Source organism: Heteronotia binoei, chromosome 6 (assembly GCF_032191835.1).
Source record: "Heteronotia binoei isolate CCM8104 ecotype False Entrance Well chromosome 6, APGP_CSIRO_Hbin_v1, whole genome shotgun sequence".
Classification (NCBI taxonomy): domain Eukaryota; kingdom Metazoa; phylum Chordata; class Lepidosauria; order Squamata; family Gekkonidae; genus Heteronotia; species Heteronotia binoei.
The window spans coordinates 44,524,440-44,547,538 of record NC_083228.1 but is presented as its reverse complement, the minus strand read 5'-3'; the positions used below and the strand labels follow the sequence as shown (position 1 = coordinate 44,547,538).

Sequence of the window (23,099 nt, the reverse complement as noted above, 5' to 3'; positions counted from 1 at the left end):
AAATGTTTACTCATTTTATTATCTTCATATGATTCACTTGCCATATACATTAAATGTGTAAGAAAGTACTTTTCACAACTTTATGAATAGCTAAATGAAAGTTCCTGATGTTTTTCCATTTTCCTTAACAATAGTATTCTAACATAATTTTATAAGGTAATGGTACAAACTATTACATAAAAATGCAGTGCATATTCACAACTCTGCAGCTGATGGAGGAAAAACCAGCTTCAAGGCTACAGACAGGTCAGAACAGCTTGAATTATCATTTCAGAAGTACATACAACTCAGTAATAACAACTGAACACAGACTGTTTTTTCTTCAGCCACCCATGCACTCAAAGATTGCAATTAATGAACTGGATTAGCAGTAGACTTCTAATAGATTTTGCCGATTTTTCCACCACTCCCCAATCCCATTCATTGTGAGCCCCCTATCTCCCCTCAATCTATTCCCTGTGGGTAGTGTCTCCCACAAGCTGCAAGAGATCAGAAATTTGTGTCCTGCTGGTAAAAGATTCCTCCACCAGAAATTAGCACTAGATCCAACCCCAGGAATTAGTGACATGTCTTTGGATCTCAGCAAAAAAATGCCAGACATCCATTTGGATATCCATGCACTAATGAAGCTGTACATAAGCAGTACTGCACACCCCCTTCTCTGCAGAGGAAAGTTGTGTGTGTAACCTGCACAAATGCAGCTGTTCTCCAATGGGGGAAGTCATCCAAGCTGATTATGTCTCACTTCAGCTTGCTCAGGTAGGGCTATGCAAGTTTTGTGTGGACTCCTATTGGAGAGATCATAAGCTGATCCTCCATTTTAAATAGCCCTACTGCTCAAGTAGGAGGCTTGAGCTCCGTTCCACACCAAACCTTGAAAACCTTTAAAAAAAAATCCCTGTCCCTTGGAGACTTCACCCAACAGACTTTGCAAGCTATGGAGCCTGAACTTAGGCACAGCTGAAGCACCCATGGCAGCACCAACCAAAAGATTGACTGTGACAGCAAAAATAAAGAAGGATGCCAAAGGAAAGCCCCCATACCCAAAACTTCAGGCAGCAGAGAGGTAGCTCCAGAGATCTCTGAAGGAGCAGTGAGACCAACTGCACAGGGAGAGCAACCCAAAACTTCAGATTACAGCCTCCCCACTGAACCAAACAAAGTTGGAGTGAGCACACTCAGCCAGCCCAGAGGCCTCATACTACCATGGCATGGCTTCACAAAACATGGAAGACCTCTGCAGGATAAAAAGCAGATGGCCTTCCCCATGAGACAGACACACACACACACATACTGCAAATAGGACCTGGAGGAACACAGCCAGGCTGGCACCCAATCTAGTCCAGAGGGCATAGTGGTGGCACAGGAATTGCCTTTTGGTGGGACCCAGCAGGCCTCTCTTCCCCCAGATTCCCAGTCATGCAGGCAGACCCAAACATGCTGCCGGCCATGCAGAAAGACTGAAACATGGCACCTGGGCCATTTTTCCCCATGCTGTTTCTGCCAAGTGCAAAACAGATGAGGCAGGCCCTTAAGGGGCAACTTCCACCAGCATGGGAACCCTTGCAACAACTTAGACAGTACCAGCCTGGCCACAAAGTATTGTATGGGAGCCAGAAGAATGAAGCAAGTTGGCAGGGGCTGTTGTGGGAAATCTCCCCCCCCCTAGTGCCCACTTCTCAGTTCATTGGAGCTGTTGCTCTTACCACCACCACCACCATCCCAAAGGGTCAGGCACTCAGACAGGAAAGAGCAGGAAGCTCTATTTTTAATTCTCCTTTCCCTTTATCTAAATGTGCCCTTTCCTTTTAACACATCTACATGCGTGTGTGTGTGCGTGCACGTACACGCAGGACTTTTCTTTTGGAAAAAGAGGTGCCAGAACTCTCGAGGGAAAGCAAAGAGGAACACAATGGGTGCCCCTTATGAAATTTTAAACATTTTTTGAGAATACTGTTTCCATGAAGACGTTCTGGAACTCTGTTCCGCCACGTTCCCCCAGGGAAAAAAGCCTGTGTATATGGGAGGGAGGGAGGGAGGGAAACCAAGCCTCAAAGAAAACAGCAAAGCATGGCAATCTCAATGTAAATTGTGCTTGGCAGAAGAATTCATTCTTGTACCCTCTCTGAAGAACAAAAGCTCATACCTGAAATGAAACGCTGCTGTTCCTAAAGGAATCATGGGCAGAGTCAGCCTTTGCTCTTGTTCTGTTGCAGGAGCACTGACGTCTGCTTTCCTTCCCCCACCTTTCTCCCAAAGGAGGTGAGCTCAGCCAATGGAGGGAAGGGAGGCACGGCTTGTTTCTCTACTACACAAAGCAGAAACCAGGAAGGAGGAGCTGGGCAAAAACTAGCTCTGCTGTGATGACAGCAGCACCCCAGAGAAGTAAGTAAGAGGGAGCCAGTTGCCCCAGGAGCTGGGTGGGAAACCTGCAGGGGCCCAATATGGCCTGCAGGCCTCATGTTTGACATCCCTGCTTTAAGGACTGTGGTGTCCAGCTGATTTGGGTCAGATACACACACTCATTCTCTCTCTCCCCCTTGCTCAGCTGCTGGTTGATTTGGGTGAGACACTCATTCTTCTCTCTCTCCTCACTCCAGTGCAGGCGCTCTCTCTCTCTTTCACACACTGACATACACGCATGCACACAGATCGCACATTCTTTTTCTTTCCACCCCACTCGCCCACCAGCTCTGCAGCCACCCTCACTCCTGTCCTTCCAAGGCAGGCTCTCTCTCTTCAAAAGCCAAGTGGAGTTGCACTGAGGTAGAATGGAGGACTGGCCAGAAAGGCAAAAACGCTCCGCTTTATAGGGCCTGCACCCTCCCTAGACTCCAAAGCACTGCATGGGCCTGGGGATGGGCAAAACTGCCCACTACCTGCTTCAGAATTTGTGCCACTTGCCCCCGAGGAGTGCGGCCTAGGTGATGGTGCTCTAGCCTTCCATTTCACGCCTACCATAGAGACTAGGAGGAAGGAAATTCGAGAGTGTCAAGTGATGGCCACCATTTTTTCTCCCACTGCCCAATCTTCCAAAGTGAGGGAGATGCTCAAAGCAGGAAATCCCCTGCCCCTGCTGGGGGGCTGACAACCCTATTCAGGGAACAGGAAGAAAGAGGAAGAACTAAAGAAATCACACAAACTGCAATTGCTAGCAACCACAGCCTCGGCAGTCCTCTTAGATTTCGCATGTGCCATCATCAAGAATTTGCCTCTGACACCTCCCAGGATGCAACCCAGTTTTGCAGCAGGATGCAAGCAGCTTATATAATAAGAAAGAGCATCTGGCTTAAGCACTGAAAAGTGGACCCTTCGTCTGGCAGGCTCAACCTAGACAAGGTCCTGGTCGAAACAAAAGAAACAATGAGGTACTGAGAACAGAAATTAAAACCACATGGCTTCCTTTTGAGAGTCCCAAGTGGTCCTGTCCCACATGAAGCTAATGACTGAGGATACAGAAGTGACCCTCCTCATACCCAAAGTTAATTCAGCGTTCCACCTCAACTAGCCACTGATACTGCCATCCTTCGGCCCAGACTCAAGGCATCCAGGAGGAAAAGCCTGGCACAAGCGAGAAGTGTGCAGAGTTCTGTACATTTACCTGAGCTTCCTTCTGACTCTTGGAGTCTTTGTTAGTGTCACATAGCAGCCAAATTTGGATAACAGAGTATCAAAATCCACCATTGCATCCCAGGTGACACAGTGCATATTCAAACATACAAAGCTCAAGGCCTGAAAACACCCAGCAGGATTACCACACGCTTAACTAGAGCCACAGCAGCTACAGCAGCCTTCTCCAGAACAGCACCAGTTGTGGAGATTTGCAGAGCTGCCACTTGGGCATCCTTCTCAACCTTCATCAAGCATTATAGGATTGACCAGACAGTCTTGGCAGAAGCAGCCTTTGGCAGAAGTGTCCTGCAGCTGGTGGTGAAACCTTGGAAGGAACCTACTCAGAGCTACAGCTTGGGTAAAGCTGACTTCTCCCACTGAAGGAGAATGAACCACTGGAACTTACCTGAAGGTTTCTTCTCTTCAGTAGACCAAGGTCATCCACTTCCCACCCCCACCCATTTCAAAAAGCATCAAGGAATGCCATCACAGTAAGGAACAGTAAGGAAAACACATGCGGAGAACCTACACTGCAGGGTTTGGACAGCCTATGATCTCTCCAATAGGGGCCATACAAAATTTGCATAGCCCTACCTGAGCAATCAGAGGCAGGACCTAACCAGCTTGGATGACTTCGCCCCACTGAAAGGAAGAAACCTTCTGGTAAGTTCCAAGAAATTGTTTTTTCACATAAAGGAGATGGGGAAACAAAATGAAGCCTCCTCCCTCACATGAAGCTGCGCTATCAAGGTCAGCAAGGCCTACTCTGGCAGCAACTCTCCAGATCTTCCACATTCCAACTCTCAGACAGAGGTCTTCCACATTCTCTACTATCTGTGCCATTCAAATGGAGCAACTGGAAAATGAGCCTGGGACCTTCCACAAGCGAAGTGAATGTTCTGCTATAAAGCCAAGATACGCCCGCCCCCTAACCTACCCCTTCAAGTAATACCTAAGGTGGAAAACTCTTAGCATGTGGAGCCCTATTATGCAAATTGCTTATACAGGTAGATGACACCAGATGCCACTGTACACCGTAAGACAGCTATATTAATTTCAGTTCTGTTCCAGAAGGACAAAAACATTAAAAATCCATGTTTGCTAAACGATAAGGCCAAACCAATGAGAAAAGCAAACTTGCTGTCTCGATGGATATGATTACACAATGCTAACATGGGTGAATGCCAGGCAATACTTTGCTGTTCCTTCTAACCAGGAAGCAGTTATTTGAGGTCACTTAAGGTTGAATGCTGAAGTTGCAATGGGGTGGGAAGGCTACCAGACTGACAGTCTCCATTATTCTCCAGTCTAAAACCAAGGCTGCAGTCTTATACACCATTACCTTACAGTGAGTCAACTGGATTTAACTTAGCAGGCAGGCTCTTATGAAAAAAGCAAAACGCTGAATATGCAGATCTGTGCACTATGGCATTCTAATGTGTACCTGGACAGAGTGGGTTACAAAATTTGATTTCATTTTCTAACAAATTCCCCCATCACCAAATCTGCACTGTGCACTTAGACATATTTATAACCGTCTGTATCTTTATTAAAAAAAATGTACAAAGGGCAGATTTATCAATGGCACTATAGTCACAACAGTAACAGAAACACCATGTTAAGAAGCCATCTCTCTCTCTCTCTGATTTCCAGATTCACAGACAAATAGCTGGGAACTGCTGTCATAACTAGCCCAATCTGTGAACTTGTCAGAGAAAGTCTTTGAATGGACTGTTGGTCTGACCAGCCATTGCCATTCTTCTCAAATATCTAGACTGGTAATATATAGTTGGCTCCTAACTGCCATTCCATCAGTATAACCAGCAATTCTGCCCACAGAAGAGCACTTGTCACTGGAGGAAAGAGAAGGGCATTTCTACCAATTTCTCCTCATACTGCAGATCACAATTCTGCCCTGCACACTGTCCCTGGGAGACCACTAACACAATCTCAGGGAGCACAGAAGACTGCAGTTCGGGAGAAAGGAAGCAGAAAGTAGCCTCATCTCACACAACTCCCTCATCAACTCCATGCCACAGTTCTCCCTCTTTGTTTCAGCATTAGTATACACTGCCTTGCCATGCTAAAGTTATGCCTACATACACTGTTATGAATAGCTCAAGAGCACATTAACATTTATTGAAAGAGAAAGGGAAGTATCCAATCGTAAGCATACAGGCCTGTATTAAAAGTATTTAGGATTCACTGTTAAAGCAAATGTTAAGCTGTTTAAAATCAAGTAAAAAGAGTCTATTCTTTTTCTAAAAATGTAAGGCAAGATCATATTTGCTTTTGTCCCAGACTTCACTGGGTGTGCTACCAATAGCATGCCTTGTGAAGTCTTGTATAGCAGAAAGAAACAACCACACATCCTTGCTACACTACCTGGAGTACAGGAAAGTTACATTCTTTTTTTCTCCTGAAACAAACTAGTACCATTGCTTATAAAAAGATTAATTCATTTCTCCAGCATCTCTTCAGATGTTGAATCTAAAACACGTGTTGTTGAATTGTGCAAAAAAAAGAGGAGGGCCTTACACAGAGTTTGGCTTTGGTTTCCATCCTCCCCATCTACAATTAAACCATGAGAACAACATTTACAGAACTAAAAAACACAGAACCAGATAGCTATTGCACACTTGAGAGTTCCTTTTCTTCACCAGTTTGCATGCCTATACAGGTGTCGTCACGGTGATGCAGGAGACAGGAATTCCTCCCCCTCCTATAACGAGCTGCTGGAAGATGTGGTTGTCAATCGTCTTCCAATATAAATCCTTTAGACACACAAATAACAAACAATAACTGTTGTGCTTCATAGGACTTCATGTCAGATACTACAGCACCTCTTTTTTCCTCCTGCTTTGACACTGCATTTTCTATGCCTGTGAGTGCACGCTTGACAATTCTAGCTTGCAAGCAGCTATTTGCCTGGTGACTTATGACAAAGATGAATCATGTTTAGGCAACCATGTAGGAAATCTTCCTTCTGCAAATTTGATTCCTTTTTAATCCCAGGTCACAAATAGGGGTGGGTAGATTTAGGTGCACGAGAAAAAGAACATGCATGTGTGAAACATCTCTGGATTTGTTTACAAAGATGAAACCTCCATTAGAGAGGCTTAACTTTCAGATCTTGAATACTAATTCACATGAGAAACACTGGATTCAAAACACCAAAGTAGTTGGAACTGGAAGGGCCTCATTTTATTTATTTATTTATTCTATAATTTATATCCCGCCCTTCCCACAAAGTGGCTCAGGGCGGCTCACAACAACGACAAAACAATAAACAAGGTACAAAGTTAATACATTTAAAAGTCAAAACATTTAAAAAACCTAAAAACCTTAAAATCTTAACATTAAAACTATCCAGTATATTTCACTAAAATCTGATAAGCTACATTTATCTAGTCGGCATAAGCTAACCGGAAGAGGGTTGTCTTACAGGCCCTGCGGAACTGAGTAAGATCCCGCAGGGCCCTCACCTCTTCCAGCAGCTGGTTCCACCATGTGGGGGCCATTGTAGAAAAGGCCCTGTCTCTGGTTGTCTTGAGACGGACTTCCTTGGGCCCGGGGATGGTGAGAAGGTTTTGAGTCCCAGACCTCAGTACTCTCTGGGGAACGTGTGGGGAGAGACGGTCCTTCAGGTAGGCAGGTCCCAGGCCATATAGGGCTTTAAAGGTAATGACCAGCACCTTGTACCGGACTCGGTATGTTATTGGAAGCCAGTGCAGAGCCCGAAGGCCCGGCCAGATGTGCCCCCACCTTGGGAGGCCCAATAACAGCCGGGCTGCGGCATTCTGCACCAGCTGCAATTTCCGGGTCCAGCACAGGGGCAGCCCCATGTAGAGGGCATTGCAGTAATCCAATCTCGAGGTGACCGTAGCATGGATCACTGTTGCTAGGTCGTCACGGTCCAGGAAGGGGGCCAACTGCCTTGCCCGTCTAAGATGAAAGAACGCGGACTTGGCAGTGGTTGCTATCTGAGCCTCCATCTTTAGGGACGGCTCCAACAGCACCCCCAGGCTCTTGACCCTGTCCGCCGCCGTCAGCGGCGCACCGTCAAAAGTCGGCAGGGGGATTTCCCCCTCCGGTCCACGACGGCCCAAACAGAGGACCTCTGTCTTCGCAGGATTCAGTCTCAGTCCACTCAGTCTGAGCCACTCAGCCATGGCCTGCAACAGAAATTTGCATCCCAGCTGGGCATTATTTCAGATGGACAGAGGAGGGGGAACAATTATAATGCATACATAAAATGTTTCACTTCCTACTAGCATTCCATTGGTCTCTTGACAAAAATAAGAGGAAAAGTAGAATTGATGCTCCTGGTGGAGCACTGCATATCTTACATGCTCTGCCTACGGGTTCATTAAAAAGATTTCATTACCCCAAACTACATGTCGATAGGATCTCCTGTGTATAGTACATTCCTTACTGATGTAGATCCAATGGAACAACTATAGATGAAGTTTCTTCCCTTCGTGGCTGTCAGAACAGCGATGTGCTCTACTTTATTTCATTTAAAAATGAGTGCCAACATAATCTCTCACTTCACTGGAAAGATTTTTGTAACAGTTTCTTGAGTCTTATAGGCCAGTTCATGGAACTTGTGCATAACAGATCCTGATGGGCTGTTTTCATTAGAATCATTCACAGTTATTTTACAAATGCAATATATTACTTTTGAACTGGAGACTGAATCAGTTATATGATCCTAGATCTTTTACATCTACTTCCTCCTATCTACTGTGCCAAGGTAACAGCCAATTTATTTCTTATTTCCTTTCTTTAAGTTACAGACCACTTAAAGCTCCTGGGAGATGTTCTCCAAGCCTTCTGTATATGGAATAGAAATGTTTAAAGTCTGGAGAACTGATGGAAGCAACAGCCTTCTTAGTGTTATATATATTTCAGATTTATGAATAATATCCAGTTTTGGAATGCTACTGGCAGCTCACTGTTTGTAATGGCAGATATACAGTCAACATACTTGTTTTCTTACATGATGCACAGTATTCTGTCATATTTACTCTCTTTTGGCGCAACCTGTAAAATAGCTGATATGCGTAAAGAGCATTATTAGAAATAAAGAGAATCTTGCCTTAAAACTTTGCAGTTGTGCTTCTAGTTTTACAATTCTGATCTGTTCATTGAATCAGTTCTTACCCTAGCCCAATGGCAAGCAGATGAGAAAGCAGCAGAGATGGTAGAAAGACCTTCAAAAATTCTGCAGAAAATATGCCTCCTTTCTTCATCACACTTGTGTTTCTCATGCTGAGGGTAGCTGTGCGCTTAGGGTGTTTAAACAGAAACTCCCTGGTGCATCATCAAAAGAAAAGAGAACTGTGTTAGCAAATGTGTGTAAACCAATTCAATTACCTAGTAGATCTGCATAACCAATTTGCATCGTTCCCAGTAAGATGACTCACTTGGGTGGAATGTTCTCAGGCCTGCTGGACCAATCCCACATCCAGTCGGAATTCTTCTTCAAAAGCCGTTCGACTTCTTTCCTTCTCTCCAGGAAATCTTCTTCAGACTAAGAGAAGGGCACCAAAACTATCATTAGATAAAAAGTACTGATAGAACATGATCAAGAAACTGCTCTTCAAGGAGTCAGGATGTCAGCATCCAAGGCACAGGCTGACAAGCATAAATTGTGCCAGAGTGGAAAATCTTTATCCCACACTTCTAATATTCAGTTTCTGGATCTAAGACCACCAAGGAGAAGACTGAGTGTACAAAACTCCCCAGACTAAAGTTGCACAAGGGGAAAGCAAGAAACCAGGAAACCAACCTGTCTCATTTTGTTCTCATGTTCCCACCAGGATGCTGTCTGCAACAGCTGAGCTTCAACAACTAGAAGCCCTTCTAGGAATTCATAATCCCTCATTTTAACATTTGCTTGACTTGAAAGTGCTCTCCAAGAACAAATGATTACTAGCTATGTTTTTCAGTTAAGTGACTGTTGAAGTAAACAGTTACCAAGTCCTTAAAAACTTCCCCCCATATGTGGATTGGTGAGTTCCCTCGCCAATGATCTTTTAAATGTGCAAGAAGGGGCTGCCAGCAGTAATCTTCATCTGTGGACCTGTGATGAGTCTCAGCAGCCCTATCTGGATAAACCAGTGGTATTCTAAATGAGACTGAAATCTGTTTAATGCTGCATCTGCATGGTAAGCTGCGGATCAGATAAATAACTCCTATCTGCATTGCAGACAGGTTGGATCCTACAGATCACACCGTGGAACTTTCTCATCCCACCCTTCCCCCAAGCAGTCTTCTGAGGTCTCCAAAATGGTGACATCAGAGTTATGGGAGCTCAAAAACAAAATATGATAGTGCACAGGGAACTTCTGTGAAGAGTGGAATCAGATGACACTTCCTAATGATGCAAGGGGCTCCATCAGTGCAAGAGGGAAATGGGAAGAAAGTTGCTGAATTCCCTTCTTAATAGTGGTGCCCTATTCCCATGATGTTTTGTTCATGGGACTCCTGGGCTTCCCAGCATCAGCTTGTCAGGGATATTAGGCTGCTGTGGAAACAGAAAGTGGGACAGATCCACAATTGCTTTCTGTTTATGATTCACAGAATCCAGCCTAGCAGGTTTAGTTTATTATTGTGTAAATGCAATCCTTCATCACCATCATTTCCATTTTGAAGTCAAGTGTCCAATTTTGCACATTTAATAGGGCACACTTGTATTTTATAAATTTGCCCAAGCACAAAAGATTAAAATGACAACTGATCCTTAGCTATGGATTGTATTGAATTTCATTGGTTTAGCAGTAGTCCAATCATTTTGCACCCATCCCATCTGACAAAACATGTCAATCTACAGACAATTTCATTTCTAGAGAAATGTACTCTGCTTTGTGGCTACATTACATTATTGAGAATTTGGGGGCTACAAAATATTCATTTTAAGAAGTTTCATACAATGACAAAACAAAAAAAAATGGTTTATTGCTCTCAAGCAAACCCATCCCATTGTTGGCTCTCACAAACACTCAGTTACGTAAGACTTGGTTGTGCAAATATTTCTAGCTAGCAGAGAACAATGAAGGGGCTATCTCACTCACTGGCAAGAATGTGATACCTAGGAGGTGACAGAGACTTAGGGTTGCCAGACGAAGAAAAAGAAGATTGGATTTATACTATGCCCTTCACTACCCAAAGAAGTCTCAGAGCGGCTTACAATCTCCTTTCCCTTCCCCTCCCCGCACAGACACCCTGGAGCTGAGAGTTCTAACAGAAACTGCTCAGGAGAGGAACAGCTCTGTGAGAATTTGTGGCTGACTCAAGGTCACGTCAGCAGGTGCATGTGGAGGAGTGGGGAATTAAACACAGTTCTCCCGGATAAGAATCTATGCACTTAACCACTACACCAAACTGGCTCTCAGAATCATCCACAAAGGATAGTTTCTCTTGCTGGGGAGGATAGGAAAAGAAGGATTCACCCACAGGGGGTAGCAACCATTGGAGACAAATTCTGACACAAAGGAAACAAAGTCCATTTTAAGAAGTCTATTCTGGTGATAATTTAGAGGAAGAAGTTCTCATACCTGGGCAGCCCACACAAAACCTCAAGATAAGGGATGACCAACAGAACATTGTGGCTTTAGAAATAAAGAGCCTGCCCCAGAATAACAACAGTCAGATTATGTCAGTGGAAGACCAATGGACTGCAAGTGTGTGCTATTACTTTGTAATCTTGCTCAATCCATTGCTGCACATGGTATGTGTATGATCGGAGTATGGACATTTTCTTTTTAATACATTTCCTATAATTATTATTTTTAATGCTACAAGTTCATTCTTTGTAACTATGCTAAGCCCCAATGAAACTAAACTAAACTAAAAGGACACCAGGGAAAGGGTGGTAGTTGGTCAACAGATCACCATATCCTTTGGAGTGCGTAAGTGCGGTAAGCCATCCCTGCAAAGGCTAGTCAGAGTGAAAGCAAGAGGTGCAGTAGGTGGAGCCTGTACACGGCAACATGGAAAGAGTGCTAGGAATGCTGGCCATCTTAGTGGCAGGATCCACAGAGAAGTGAGGAACCTCACCAGGAGTCAGGTGGGCTTGAGAGAGTGGGGCACCACTGGGTGGGGACCTGGAGCAGCTACTGAATATCTCAACCTCTTGGAGGACATCAGAGAGCCCAAGGCTGAAATGGCACTCATGAGTCAGCAGAGCATTCAGCAACATCATCAGTCTGAGTAACTGCTCTGCTTGCGGAGTTCTAAGAATTAAATTATTCACGGTTTGATCCCAAGAACAACTTCCTCAAACTCATCCTCAATAAACACATCTGCACAAGATTCTTTGAGGGCTTGTTCAGGGTTGCTCTCTAAAACCAATCTTTTCTTGAAATGCACTCATCTTCCCAGTTTTCTCAGACACTCCTGAAAGTATTAGGTCTTATCTGGACAATATTTTTAAAAACCAGCAAACTCTCCAGTGCTAGAAGTTTCACCCTTTTCAAGTACTATAAATGCTGAAATGTAGGGAGCACACAGCTTTGAAATAATTAAAAAAAAAAAACCTTTCTAAAAGGATCACAATATGGCAGAGGCATGGATTTCAACCCTCCTCAAATACAAGCACTATCAAATAGTTATCTGTGACATTCTGAGGAGCCCTCCAAGTTCAAACAAGCCCATCAGCTAAGGAAATTGCTATGAAAAGCAGCAGGTGGACTGCAGAAGGGGCTGCAGTTCACTGTCAGAGGACAAGCAACCGCAAGGTCCTGGGTTCAGTCCCTCAACATCTCCAGCTAGCAGGAGATGGGGAAGTCCTCTTGTTTCGGAAGCCCTGGAGAACTGCTACCAGTCAGATTAGGCAACACTAAAAGGGCCAAATGATCTGAACTACTATAAACTCAATGTCTTGTGCTTACGTGATTCCTCTTAACAGAAGTGCTTCCTTAAGGGAAGACATCTGGAGATACAAACATGCATTTTGCTCTGGATAAAATAATAATGGTAACTTTTACCTGAGAACTATTCTTTTCTCCACTGCCACGACTCTCTACCTCAGAAGCTCTGAGAATGTCCTGAGGCGTTTGAGAACGAGGAGGGCTTTGTGAAGAAAGACAGAATGAGTTAACCAAAAATGTTAAGGAAGATTATCTGTAGTGATATACTGCAATATTAGGCAAAGAATCCTGTTCTCAAAACATTTTGGAAGAATTCCCTCCACATGCATGAATAAAGCAGTCACATCACACTCTCTGATGCAGAGGAGTGATGGGTCAAGAGCACTCACTGCGCTGAAGCTACAGTTGCACTTTTAATTGCAACACTGACTTCGTTTCCATTCTTCAAACCCAGAATCTGGTTTGTAGGTTGGTTAAGCATCTACCCATTCCACTGTACAGAGCTGCTTTTGATGGGACACCAAAGTTCATTAGTCCTGGTCCACATCTATTTAATGAAGTAAAGTTAATGGGATTTAAAAGCTAAGCAATCAGGAAGCTAGGAACTGTGTTCAGTATGTGAAATTTCTTGTTCCTGCAACCCCAAAATCTGGCTGATTATTTTTCACTTTACTACTTTGATGTTTCTGTTCCTTTCCGAAATCTTCTTTCTGGACTCTTCTGTTTGATGCGGCCTCCTTTAGGGCTATCTTCAGGAGATGAGTGGCAGAGCCAGTGACAAAGTCTGTTCTGACTGACAATCCAACTGCCATGGTGTCAGTCACTACTGGAGGCCTCATTACCACACATTCACTTGGGACATTATAATACACGTTATACATGGACTCTGTTTATCTTTTAGAAGGCTTAGAGCAGCTTACGCTGGATTCTTCCTTTTAGACACTGACCAAGTCTACACCTGCTTATTTTCAAAGGTAGTAGATCACTGGGAACCAACACTAGGCTAGAAAGGAATTCTGTTCTGAGAGGAGTGTGCAGGGAATAAACTTTGCTCACTTCTATCACCAGTTCCAGCCAGGTTTCAAAATGTACCTGACATGAACTAGGAATGAAGCTGGTGAGGGGCATGTGTTGTGTAGAGTAATTAGATGGTTCTGGTTCTGATAAAAGGAAGGCATGTTGATTTTAAAAGGGCCAACTGCATCACCTGACTAGTTTGTCAAACTCTAATACTGTACAATACCAACAATAAAGTGAATTGAAAAAATCTAATGTCTCTGTTGGGGTAGGTACCTGTCACAGTGTGAGCTCTCTCGTGAACTGCTTCTTCCAGATTCATGCTGGGCATCAAGAAGTATTTTCTCCATGTCACCATTGTAAATGGAAATTGAAGCTGGGGCTTGCTCCTGGCTGGCTGGCGGAGCCGTGTTACCATTCCCGTTGCTGCTGAAGTGGAGCTCCACCCAGGAACCTGCTTGCATGGGTTTCAGGGGGACCAAAAGAAGGATGAGGAGAAAAGGCAAAACCAGGTATTAAAAAGGCAAACACATCCATTTGCTTGACACTCTCTTTTCAAGCCTGCCTAAACAGCTTCCTTCTTGCATTCCACGAAGGGAACAGGCAGAGGACACTGCTTATTGCAAGTTAATAATAAAACTCTGCCCCAAAGGGAAACTGTAATGATGTGTCCTTTTAAGCCTGGTTAACACATATTCATCTCAATGCAGATATCGGAATACAATTGCCCAGCCAGACTACCGCAAAATATCAACTACAGTCATCACCCTGACATTCAAGACTCTTTCACACATTACAACATTCCTATAGAGGGAAAACACTCACAGATAGAAGATATATAAGAAACTCTTGTAGATTTTCATGCAATGACCCTACATGTGGCTTCTTTCTAACATATGAGGGTGCTTCTATATAAAAATGCTTGTGACAATCTCACCTCTTAATTTTTTCACAGATTTGGGAGTTCTGAATTACCTTATCTTGTAGCACCAATGCACTAGCTACTTATCATTCAGTTTTTGATTTCTGGTCTGTTTTTACTGTTCAGGGGGAGAGGGAGATAACTGCTGCAGTCCAGAGCATATCTATGCAGATTAAATCACAGAACAAGTCAGCAGTTGTACAACCAAATCCAGATTCCCTTTTGGCCTCGGGATCAATGAGTCTGTGTGCTCCAATGTAACAGCTGCCAGCAAGGGACAAAACAATGCAAACTGCAACAACCACTTGTCACTTGAGCTGTTTATAAATCATCTAATTAAAAGAAAGCAACCCACGTACTTGCAAGTTTTATCCTACTCATTCTAGCCAAAATGCAGTGTAGGTCTAATACAGTAGCCTACCTGGCTTTCTTTCTCCCCCCCCCCCCCACAAAGGAAAGAAACAGGAGGGAAAAGTGATCCACAACAGTACACTCAGTATTCCAAAGATGAAGGGACTGCCTTGTGGGGAAACTTTTTCAATTCCTCCCCCCACCCCTGTTTTAAACACCACAAGCCCTAGCCAGCTTCACACAATTTGTTTTGGATGCCACATATATCCACATCCATAAGTGACAGCATAAGAAGCTTTGACCCAAAGGACAGTGGAGAGTGTGAAGTCTCTTCTAGTGACATGATTAATTTTGCAACCAGGTTGATGTTCAGCCCTTAGCAATGCTTGACTGGGAGGCAACAGGCAATGAGAAGTTTATAATAATGTCTAATTGAATGAATGCAAGTGAGTAATTGCCTCTTCATTTCTGTGGGAGAAGAAAAGAACAGTGCTAAGTACTGAACTTACCATACTCTCCAAAACAGACATTCCTACCACAAGCTGTTACTGTTTCAAATTAAATGGGGGGGGGATGTTTCTTTTTGTATCTCTTGAGACTTTATATCTTAATCAAGAACAAGCTTCCTTAATAAAGCAGCCCATTTGCTAGTTAAGGTGCATGCAGGGCTTGAATTCAGCAGGAGCTCACAGGAGCACAGCTCCTGAACCTCCAGCCAGGGTCTGCATGCAGTGGGGACAGGAGTTCTCTCCCTGCTGCACACAGATCCCAGGGCATATGCAAATGAGATGTCCTACTGAGCTCCTGCAACTTTTTTTCTACAAAACGGCCCCTGGGTGCATGTTTTTTGCCCAAACGAGCTTTTTTACAAGGCTGCTCCTTCTCTGTTTCTGTGGCTCAGCACTTGGAACTACAGTTCCCAGGATGCTTAGCAGAAGAAGAAAACGGAGGAGGGTAAGCAAGGAGAGGAGAATAGCAAAGAAAGGAAAGGCAGGCAACTACACTGAGAGCCAGAAACATTTTAAAACCGTTACTAGGTTCAAGGTAATACACAGTGTATAGATTACATATGTTATCCAACAATGCATAAATATCTCTGGGGACAAACAGTCCCTCTGTGTCCCTTTGAAAAATAAAATCAACATGAGTTATGAAATAGCTCTTGCAAAACAATGGAAAGGAAGGTTATTCACAAACAGGCAGCGGGAGAGGGCTGTCAGTTTCCCTATCACTTTCCCCCCCCACACACACACATTCACAAAGGACAAGCAGCAATTCTGGAAATACAATGTTCCCCAGTTCAGTATCTTCCTATTTCTTCCAGATATTTAAAGGCACAGTGGTCTTGCCACAAAAGAAAAAAGCAGACCAGCTAGAAGTCCGACTGGATGAGAGAGTGGCAAATAATATAAACAACAGAGTTAAGTGCATTTCCCAAGTCCTCTGCATTTCCATCCAGAAAGAATTCTTCTAGACCTCAAGAGATCTGCATTCAGGTGATGCAGCTAGCAAATACAAATATGCATCTAATATGAGATCTTTGGAGTGTGGCAAATGATGCAATAGATTTCCCAAGTTCTGCATTATAACCACAAGATTAACTGCAACAGTTTCACTTCCCTTAAATTTTACTTTGAGAATCTTTTATGTTATATTCAGTGAGTGAAATGATAATCCAAACACAACTCTGTGAGATATGATATCAAAATCAAAACAGTATACAGACTGGAAGGTTTGGGTGTTTTCTACATTTCAGACAGGTCACACGGGAATGAAACAGCCTAGTGTGCATACAACATCTCTATGTGTCTTTCAGCCTGCCTATGTTCACTGAACATACATCAAACTAACGTTTTGACAACATCAAAAGGTTGGGTAATTAAAGTGCTTTCAAGTTCAGTGCCAAAATCAACATTTTGCTTATGAGGGCATACTAGAAACAAATCTGAATTGCTCACAGCACAGCCAGCCTGAAGTTGACAGACAAGACTGGTCGAAACCACAGCACTAGATACCACAGTTTATTCAGTTGTGAAGACCCTATCTTCTTCTCACTAAGTCAATGAGGAAAGTCCCCTTTTTATGTTGCAGTCTGCTTTCTAAGCTTTCGGTACATACCAATTCTAAATCCCGTGACAGTTACAAGGGTTATTGTTTACCACCAGAACTGTTGCACAAGTCCTTATGACTCACATAGGCAAAAGGTATAATGAGAACAGATGGGGAACACAAGTGACTATGAGAACGGCACTAACTGTACCCTGGATCCACCAGACAAGTTTTTAAAAATCCATTCTGGAGCTTCGGTTGCCAATAATGTTACTCCATCGGTGGAAGGGGAGGGGGGGAGAAATCCACGTTTCTCCAATTTCTAGAAAACCCAGGCTATTAATAGCCCAATGAGGGCCTACAATGTTTGCAGATGAGCAGTGAGTATCTAAGACAGTGGAATCGGATCTCTTGCCACTCAGTTTCTGCCACTGCCGTTTCTCCAGCAATGTTAGAGAATGTATAATAACAGAACCTAGATTAGGAAGACCTCAGGCGCTTAAAACAAAGCGATCTCGAGTCCCAGTTGCCGATCGGCCAAGGTAAACGCAAATTCATCTCACAAGCAGTCCTGCAATACAGGTCCGATAAAGAAAGAGACCATTTCTACCCATCAGAATGATGACGGTCCCTTACCCTGCAAATTCTCCTCTTGCACCCCGGGTGCCTCGCTCGATGACATCGCTTCCGAGAAGAAGCGTTTCTGTTTTGGAGTCCCTCTTGGCTTGCTCGGCTTCTTCTCTCTCCTCCGCCGCGGCTGACAGTAGCAGCTGCCGCCTGTGCCTCCCGCTGGCTCCGACTCACTCACGCCTAGCTGATCGGCCCCCGGGAGCGAGCCCGTCTGTTATTGTTATTGCTGCTGCTGCTGCAGGTTCTAAAGCTCGCGAAGCATTGTGACGTCAGCAGAGAACGAAGCGCCCTGACTGGTTGCTAATTCCGCTTGCACCACGCCCCTTTCTCTTACCCTGGCAACCTTTGCAGCCGGAATGAGAGAGCACGAGAGCGCCGCGCAAGAAACAGAGCGAGCATCGATCAGGCTGCAGAATGCGAAGAGCAGTGCTTTGCTGACAGCCAACAGCGGCTCGCTGGACGGTTTTGCAAGGATCCGGTGCCTCAGAAGCGGGAGCTGCTCCTATTCTAGGGCTAAATCACGGCAGTAATTTGGACCAGGAGTTTAATACACAGCGATAGAAACCCGAGCCATACGCTTGACTGCAAGCTCCTGGTTGGCTGAAGAGGTCGGCAAAAACAAAACTTGCTTTGCATTGGACACTGGGTATGGCTGAGGCTTCCCATAATTGGATGAGAGGCGGGGGGCGGAGTAGGGGCCCGCCTCTTACCACCTCGTTAATCTTTACGTGCCATTGGAGACTGAAGTTTCGATATTGCTTCCTGCATTGTTAGGAAACTTTGTTTATCGGCGTGAGTGCCTGAGACCTTAACCCGTTATCAGCCGCAGGCCATTTTATGGGATGTTTCCTCCAGTTTCCAGCATACGTTCCTTAAGGACTGCTTGCCATTCCATCCTACTGTCTGATGAAGTGTGCTTCTAGCACACGAAAGCTTACATTCTGAATAAAACTTTGTTGGTCTTAAAGGTGCTACTTGACTCCTGCTTTGCTATACATTGTGCACTGTACATTATTTGCATCAACAAATGTCTCCTAATGTTTAGCTTGTTCCTTGTCTTATTCTCTCGATCTACTCATTATTATCCCATATATTTTTAAACCCCATCCCTTTATCAAGAGAGATCAAAATGGCATACATGATTCTTCTGCCTCATATAAAGTCGATCAGGCAGAAAATCAAGCTTACTCGAGGAGCTTCCTGGTAGCTTAGAGATTTGCACTCCAGGCTCCCCCATGCTAGCCTGAAAGTTGAACCACTTCAGGGCACTGAGGCTCTCATATTTTTCAGAGGGGTTTTTTTTAGCTGTCAAAGGTAGGATGAACATTCCAAAAGGTGGCCTGTGGCTAGGGCATGCCTTCCAAAAGTAGACTGAGCATAGGGGCTGCCAACCTCCAGATGGGGCCTGGATTTCTACAGCATTTACAAGTGATTTCCAGGCTAAAGAGATTTAATTCCCTGGAGAAAATGGTTGTCTTGCAGGGTCGACTCACATCCCTACTGGGCACCTTCTGCTTCTGCTCCCCAGGCTCTACCCCCATGTCTCCAGGAATTTCCCAACCTGGAGTTGGTAACCCTAGCTGAGCCAGCAGGCATGAAATTATAATCGCTGCACTGAATTAACCTGAAAAAGGTCTCCTGCAGATTCACTACAAAATAATAATAATAATAATGCTAGTTAAACAGGATATTATACAATGATACTAATGCTTAAACAGGTTATCAATGCATAATTAAAGGTGATAACTTGGTCAAGGCTTGAAGCCAAAAAACCGGTGGTGGAGAGAGGAAAGACCGCAGGTACCATCAGGCAAGCAGTGTTCAAAAACCTACATGTATGTTTAAAGTTATTTATAAAAATTATAGTGAAAAAATACATTTCAATGCAGGAGCAGGATTATTTCTTGCAGACAACTGGATAGACTCCTGCATGCACATTTCACCTTATAAACATCCCCGTAAGATGCATCTTTTACGAAAATAATGCTGAAAAAGAGACCTGAAATATATAACACTACTATGATGCATGATATTACTTTTCAGTATGCAATATGTAGCCATTTCTATCACTCACAGAGAATTTCATGCTTGAGCAAGAATATTAACCAGTCCTAATCTCACCCTACACCAGAGTCAACTAAAGGTTGGATAATAAATGTACATCTAAGCATGGAACCACAGCAACAAGCTCTAGTCTCACATGTATACATTTTTAGGGTTCACAATCATGTAGAGAGAGCCTGCTGCACATTGACTTGCAGATACGTAGACTGCATATGTTATTCCAATCAGTAGACAGCCACAGTCCATTTTGCGAGAGCCAGACAGTGCAACTGGCTTGCTGACAGAGGGATTTGATTCTGTTTGTTTAAACATATCCCCTTTAGTTCTACAGTGGCCCAAAAACATGAGCTTCGTGAGAGCAGGAATTTATGCTTAGATTTCTGCATTCAACTTTTAATGTTCTACTGCTCCATGCTAGCACACAAGAATATTAGCAGGACACGTGGTTTTGCCTTTACAGCTGGAAAATACACAACATGCACAACTGAAGACAACCTATAGTGAACTCTAAACCAGACTGTAAAAGCTGCTTAGCAGACTGTTTGTTTAACATAATCCCTTAATCTTTACTAGCTGGCTCTTTCCAAAGAGAAGTCAACTGTCCTGTTTGGAGAGCTGTATATAAACACTGCTCATTTGAAATCATGATAGTTTTCAGTAGGTCATTAACACAAGAGCCTGAGTCAGAGATTATACTCCATAGTCTTGAGGCCTTTTTCGTGTAGACTTTCTAGCCAATGGAAGAAGCAACAGGGAGGAAAATTGGCAATGTCTTCAAAAAATGTAGGGCAGTTTAGAAGGTCTGAAAATCAAATTGTTTCATTGTGTTACCAGAGCACTTGAAATTTTAGAATGAATATCAAAGACTTTTGATCCTGAAGGACAGCATTAGAGTCACCAGCTCTGGGTTGGGGAATACCTGGAAATTTGGAGGGTGGGGTTCGGTGGGGTAGAACTTCGGTGGGATAGAATGCCATACAGTCCACCTTCCAAAGCAGCTGTTTTCTCCAGGTGAACTTGTGTCTGTCACCTGGAGATCAGTTGTAAACCTAGGAGATCTCCAGTCACCCCCTGTAAGATGACAACCCTATACTTGGCTTAAAGTGAAATGTAATTTTGTTCATTTTACAAACAAACATCTCCCCTGCTGTGAGCATTTACAAGGGTGCCACCCCACAAAGTTACTCCCGTGCAGCTTCCCTTGCAAACAGCAGTCGTTCACAGGAATAAAACTGCAGGTTGTGCTAGTGTCCTGGCCAAAAGCAAAGCAGGTCCAAAGCTAACCAAGGTAGCAATATAAAAACATTGCTGTGGTATTGACACTTTAGCCTCTTAGCTTCCAGTACTACTGAGCATTTATATAACACTTCTAAGTATTCAGACTACCTCGCCAGCAGTATCCTGTTATAACCCTTACTATAGCACTGCGAAGGACACTTCAGGACAACTATAGTTTGAAACCCAACCTTGAAAATGACTTGCATTCAGATTGGCAGCTAACATATCGGAGGATCATGTGCCACACATACATTTCATAGTAAAAAATGAGAACCAATACTTGCAGTGCCATATCAGGGATCACTGAATCCTCCTACTCCATGATTACATATTTCTAAACATGCTATTTCACATTTCAAATGTTGCACTTATTTACTCTGCATTCACCAATCTTCTGCCCATTTGAAAGCCAGGACATTTGTTTTCTTGGACAAATGTGTATTTTAAACCCAGACTTGCCTTCTGTCCACAGTTCAGAATGTATTTCAGCAGATGCAGTGTGTAAAAAGGCAGACTGTGCCCTGCATGGAGCATTAGTGCTCATGCACATGAATTCATTCCAGAGACAGCTGATACATCCACTTCCCAGTGTAAGAATTAACTTCTAGAGATTCTAGGTTAAGGAGCTGAACCTGAAAGAATGATGGCTCCAGCATTAATCTGCACTAAAAATAATTAGCAAAGCTTTCTCAATGGCAAAAAAAAGTCTTGCTTTCTCCCCCCCCCCCCCAACACACACACACTCTGACCACTACACCAGCGGTACTCCCTCTGCAACTTACAGAGAGTCATCTTTGCAACTGCCCTCAAGCAAGAGACTACAGGATGTCCTGTGCCACTCCAAATACACGTATGCAGTATGACACCTATTAATATGAAATACGTAACTATGTTATTAAAAAATCAGCAGACTGTTTCTGAGCTGTTAGAGGTCTCTCTCCCCACCACGGTTGAACCTTAGCCAGCCCAGTTGTATCTGAAGTGAAGGGAAGGTCTTCTCTCTGTGCTTTCGCAATCCCTCAGTGCAGGCACAACAGCTCAGTTGAGACGGTCAGACTGCCAAGGCTCCCTAAGGAGTGCAGGCCAGCTATGGAGAAAGGGGAGTAACACCATCCCCACCCGCTTTGGCCACCTTGTTCTTTTCCACTGTGCCTGCCATGGTGGTGGCGGCTGTTCTCTAGCTCCTCCGTGGCCAGCTAGCTCTCCTCCTGGCTGCTGCCCAGGTGCTGGGATAAGACTGCAGCAAAGGGGCTGGAGAGGATGGGCCATTTGTTTCCTTCCCTGGCATTAAGCCTACGGCTCAGGGAGGCTTATAGTTTATCCATCCTCCCAGTGGCTGCTTCAGGGTGGAAACCACCCCCCAACCACATGCCCTTACAGGGCCAGGCCCTGCTCACTTTCCTGGAATATAAGGCAGGTGCCAAACTGAGGAACAGTGCCTCGCATACCTGCAGGTGGCATTTCAAAGAGCCACACGTGGCTCCCAAGTCACTGAATATCACTGCACTACACAATAAAGTTTGAGTCCAATAAAGTTTGAAGGCCAACAAAGTTTTATTCTGGGTATACACAGAATAAAGCTTTGCTGATTTAAAAGGTGCCGCTGGACTCAGATTTTGTTCGGTTTCAGACCAACATTGTGGCCCCCCTGCACGACACAGTGCTGCCTCTCAGCCATAAGCTAATAAAATCCTTCCAGTTGACTCAGAGTATAGCCGAACTCCAGACATTTCACCCATTATCCAAGATTTTCTGAAACAGCTTGACTTGGAAATAAGCAATATTGTGCGTTGCAACATAATAGATTATCTAAAAACGGGAAACTCATGTATCTGGAAAAACTCAGTGACTGCAAATTTGTACAATGACTGAACAACGTTTACAACATGTTCACCAGCTCAACTAATTGCCGATGTGTACAAGCTGATCAGAAGATTTTTTTTTCTTGGACTATAAATAATATTGCATATAGGAATCAGCTCCAATGGCCTCAAACGCAGCACCCAGAATTCCTGAGATGACTGGCATTTGTAAAAATCCAGAGGAATCAGCGTTAGCTTTCTTAAATATTGACCAAGACTTTACTGTCCCTCTTGAAAATAAAAATGTTTTGAATACCCTTCATTTTAAAAGGAAATAGGAAGATACTGCTATTGCAAATTAAGAACATCTGGGGTGGAAAGAGTCATCGTCACAGCAGACTTAAGGCACCCCCGTAGGGTTTTCAAAGCAAGAGATGTTCAGAGTTCCTTCCTCTCTGTTGTGACCCTGGACTTCCTTGGTGGTCTCCCATCCAAATA

The 23,099-nt window shown here is 44.0% G+C and overlaps 1 protein-coding gene across 1 annotated transcript; it reads right to left on the bottom strand.

Moving 5' to 3' along the window:
* BNIP3 (BCL2 interacting protein 3) lies at window positions 1-18,081 on the bottom strand. Its single transcript, XM_060241400.1, has 6 exons — window positions 17,464-18,081; window positions 13,782-13,959; window positions 12,606-12,690; window positions 9,042-9,148; window positions 8,779-8,928; window positions 1-6,386 (listed from the first exon to the last, which is right to left on the bottom strand). Exons 1-6 carry the CDS (start codon window positions 17,507-17,509, stop codon window positions 6,335-6,337), a joined length of 618 nt encoding a protein of 205 aa, XP_060097383.1. The 5' UTR covers window positions 17,510-18,081; the 3' UTR covers window positions 1-6,334.
* Between the last annotated feature and the right edge of the window lie 5,018 nt (window positions 18,082-23,099).

Excerpts from the sequence above, each read along its gene's own strand:
- BNIP3 (XM_060241400.1), bottom strand. The coding sequence starts at position 17,509 with ATGTCATCGAGCGAGGCACCCGGGGTGCAAGAGGAGAATTTGCAGG. Across the intron at positions 8,929-9,041 it reads CCTGAGAACATTCCACCCAA|GGAGTTTCTGTTTAAACACC; the intron begins GTGAGTCATCTT and ends ATGATGCACCAG. Across the intron at positions 6,387-8,778 it reads CTGCTTGCCATTGGGCTAGG|GATTTATATTGGAAGACGAT; the intron begins GTAAGAACTGAT and ends GTGTGTCTAAAG.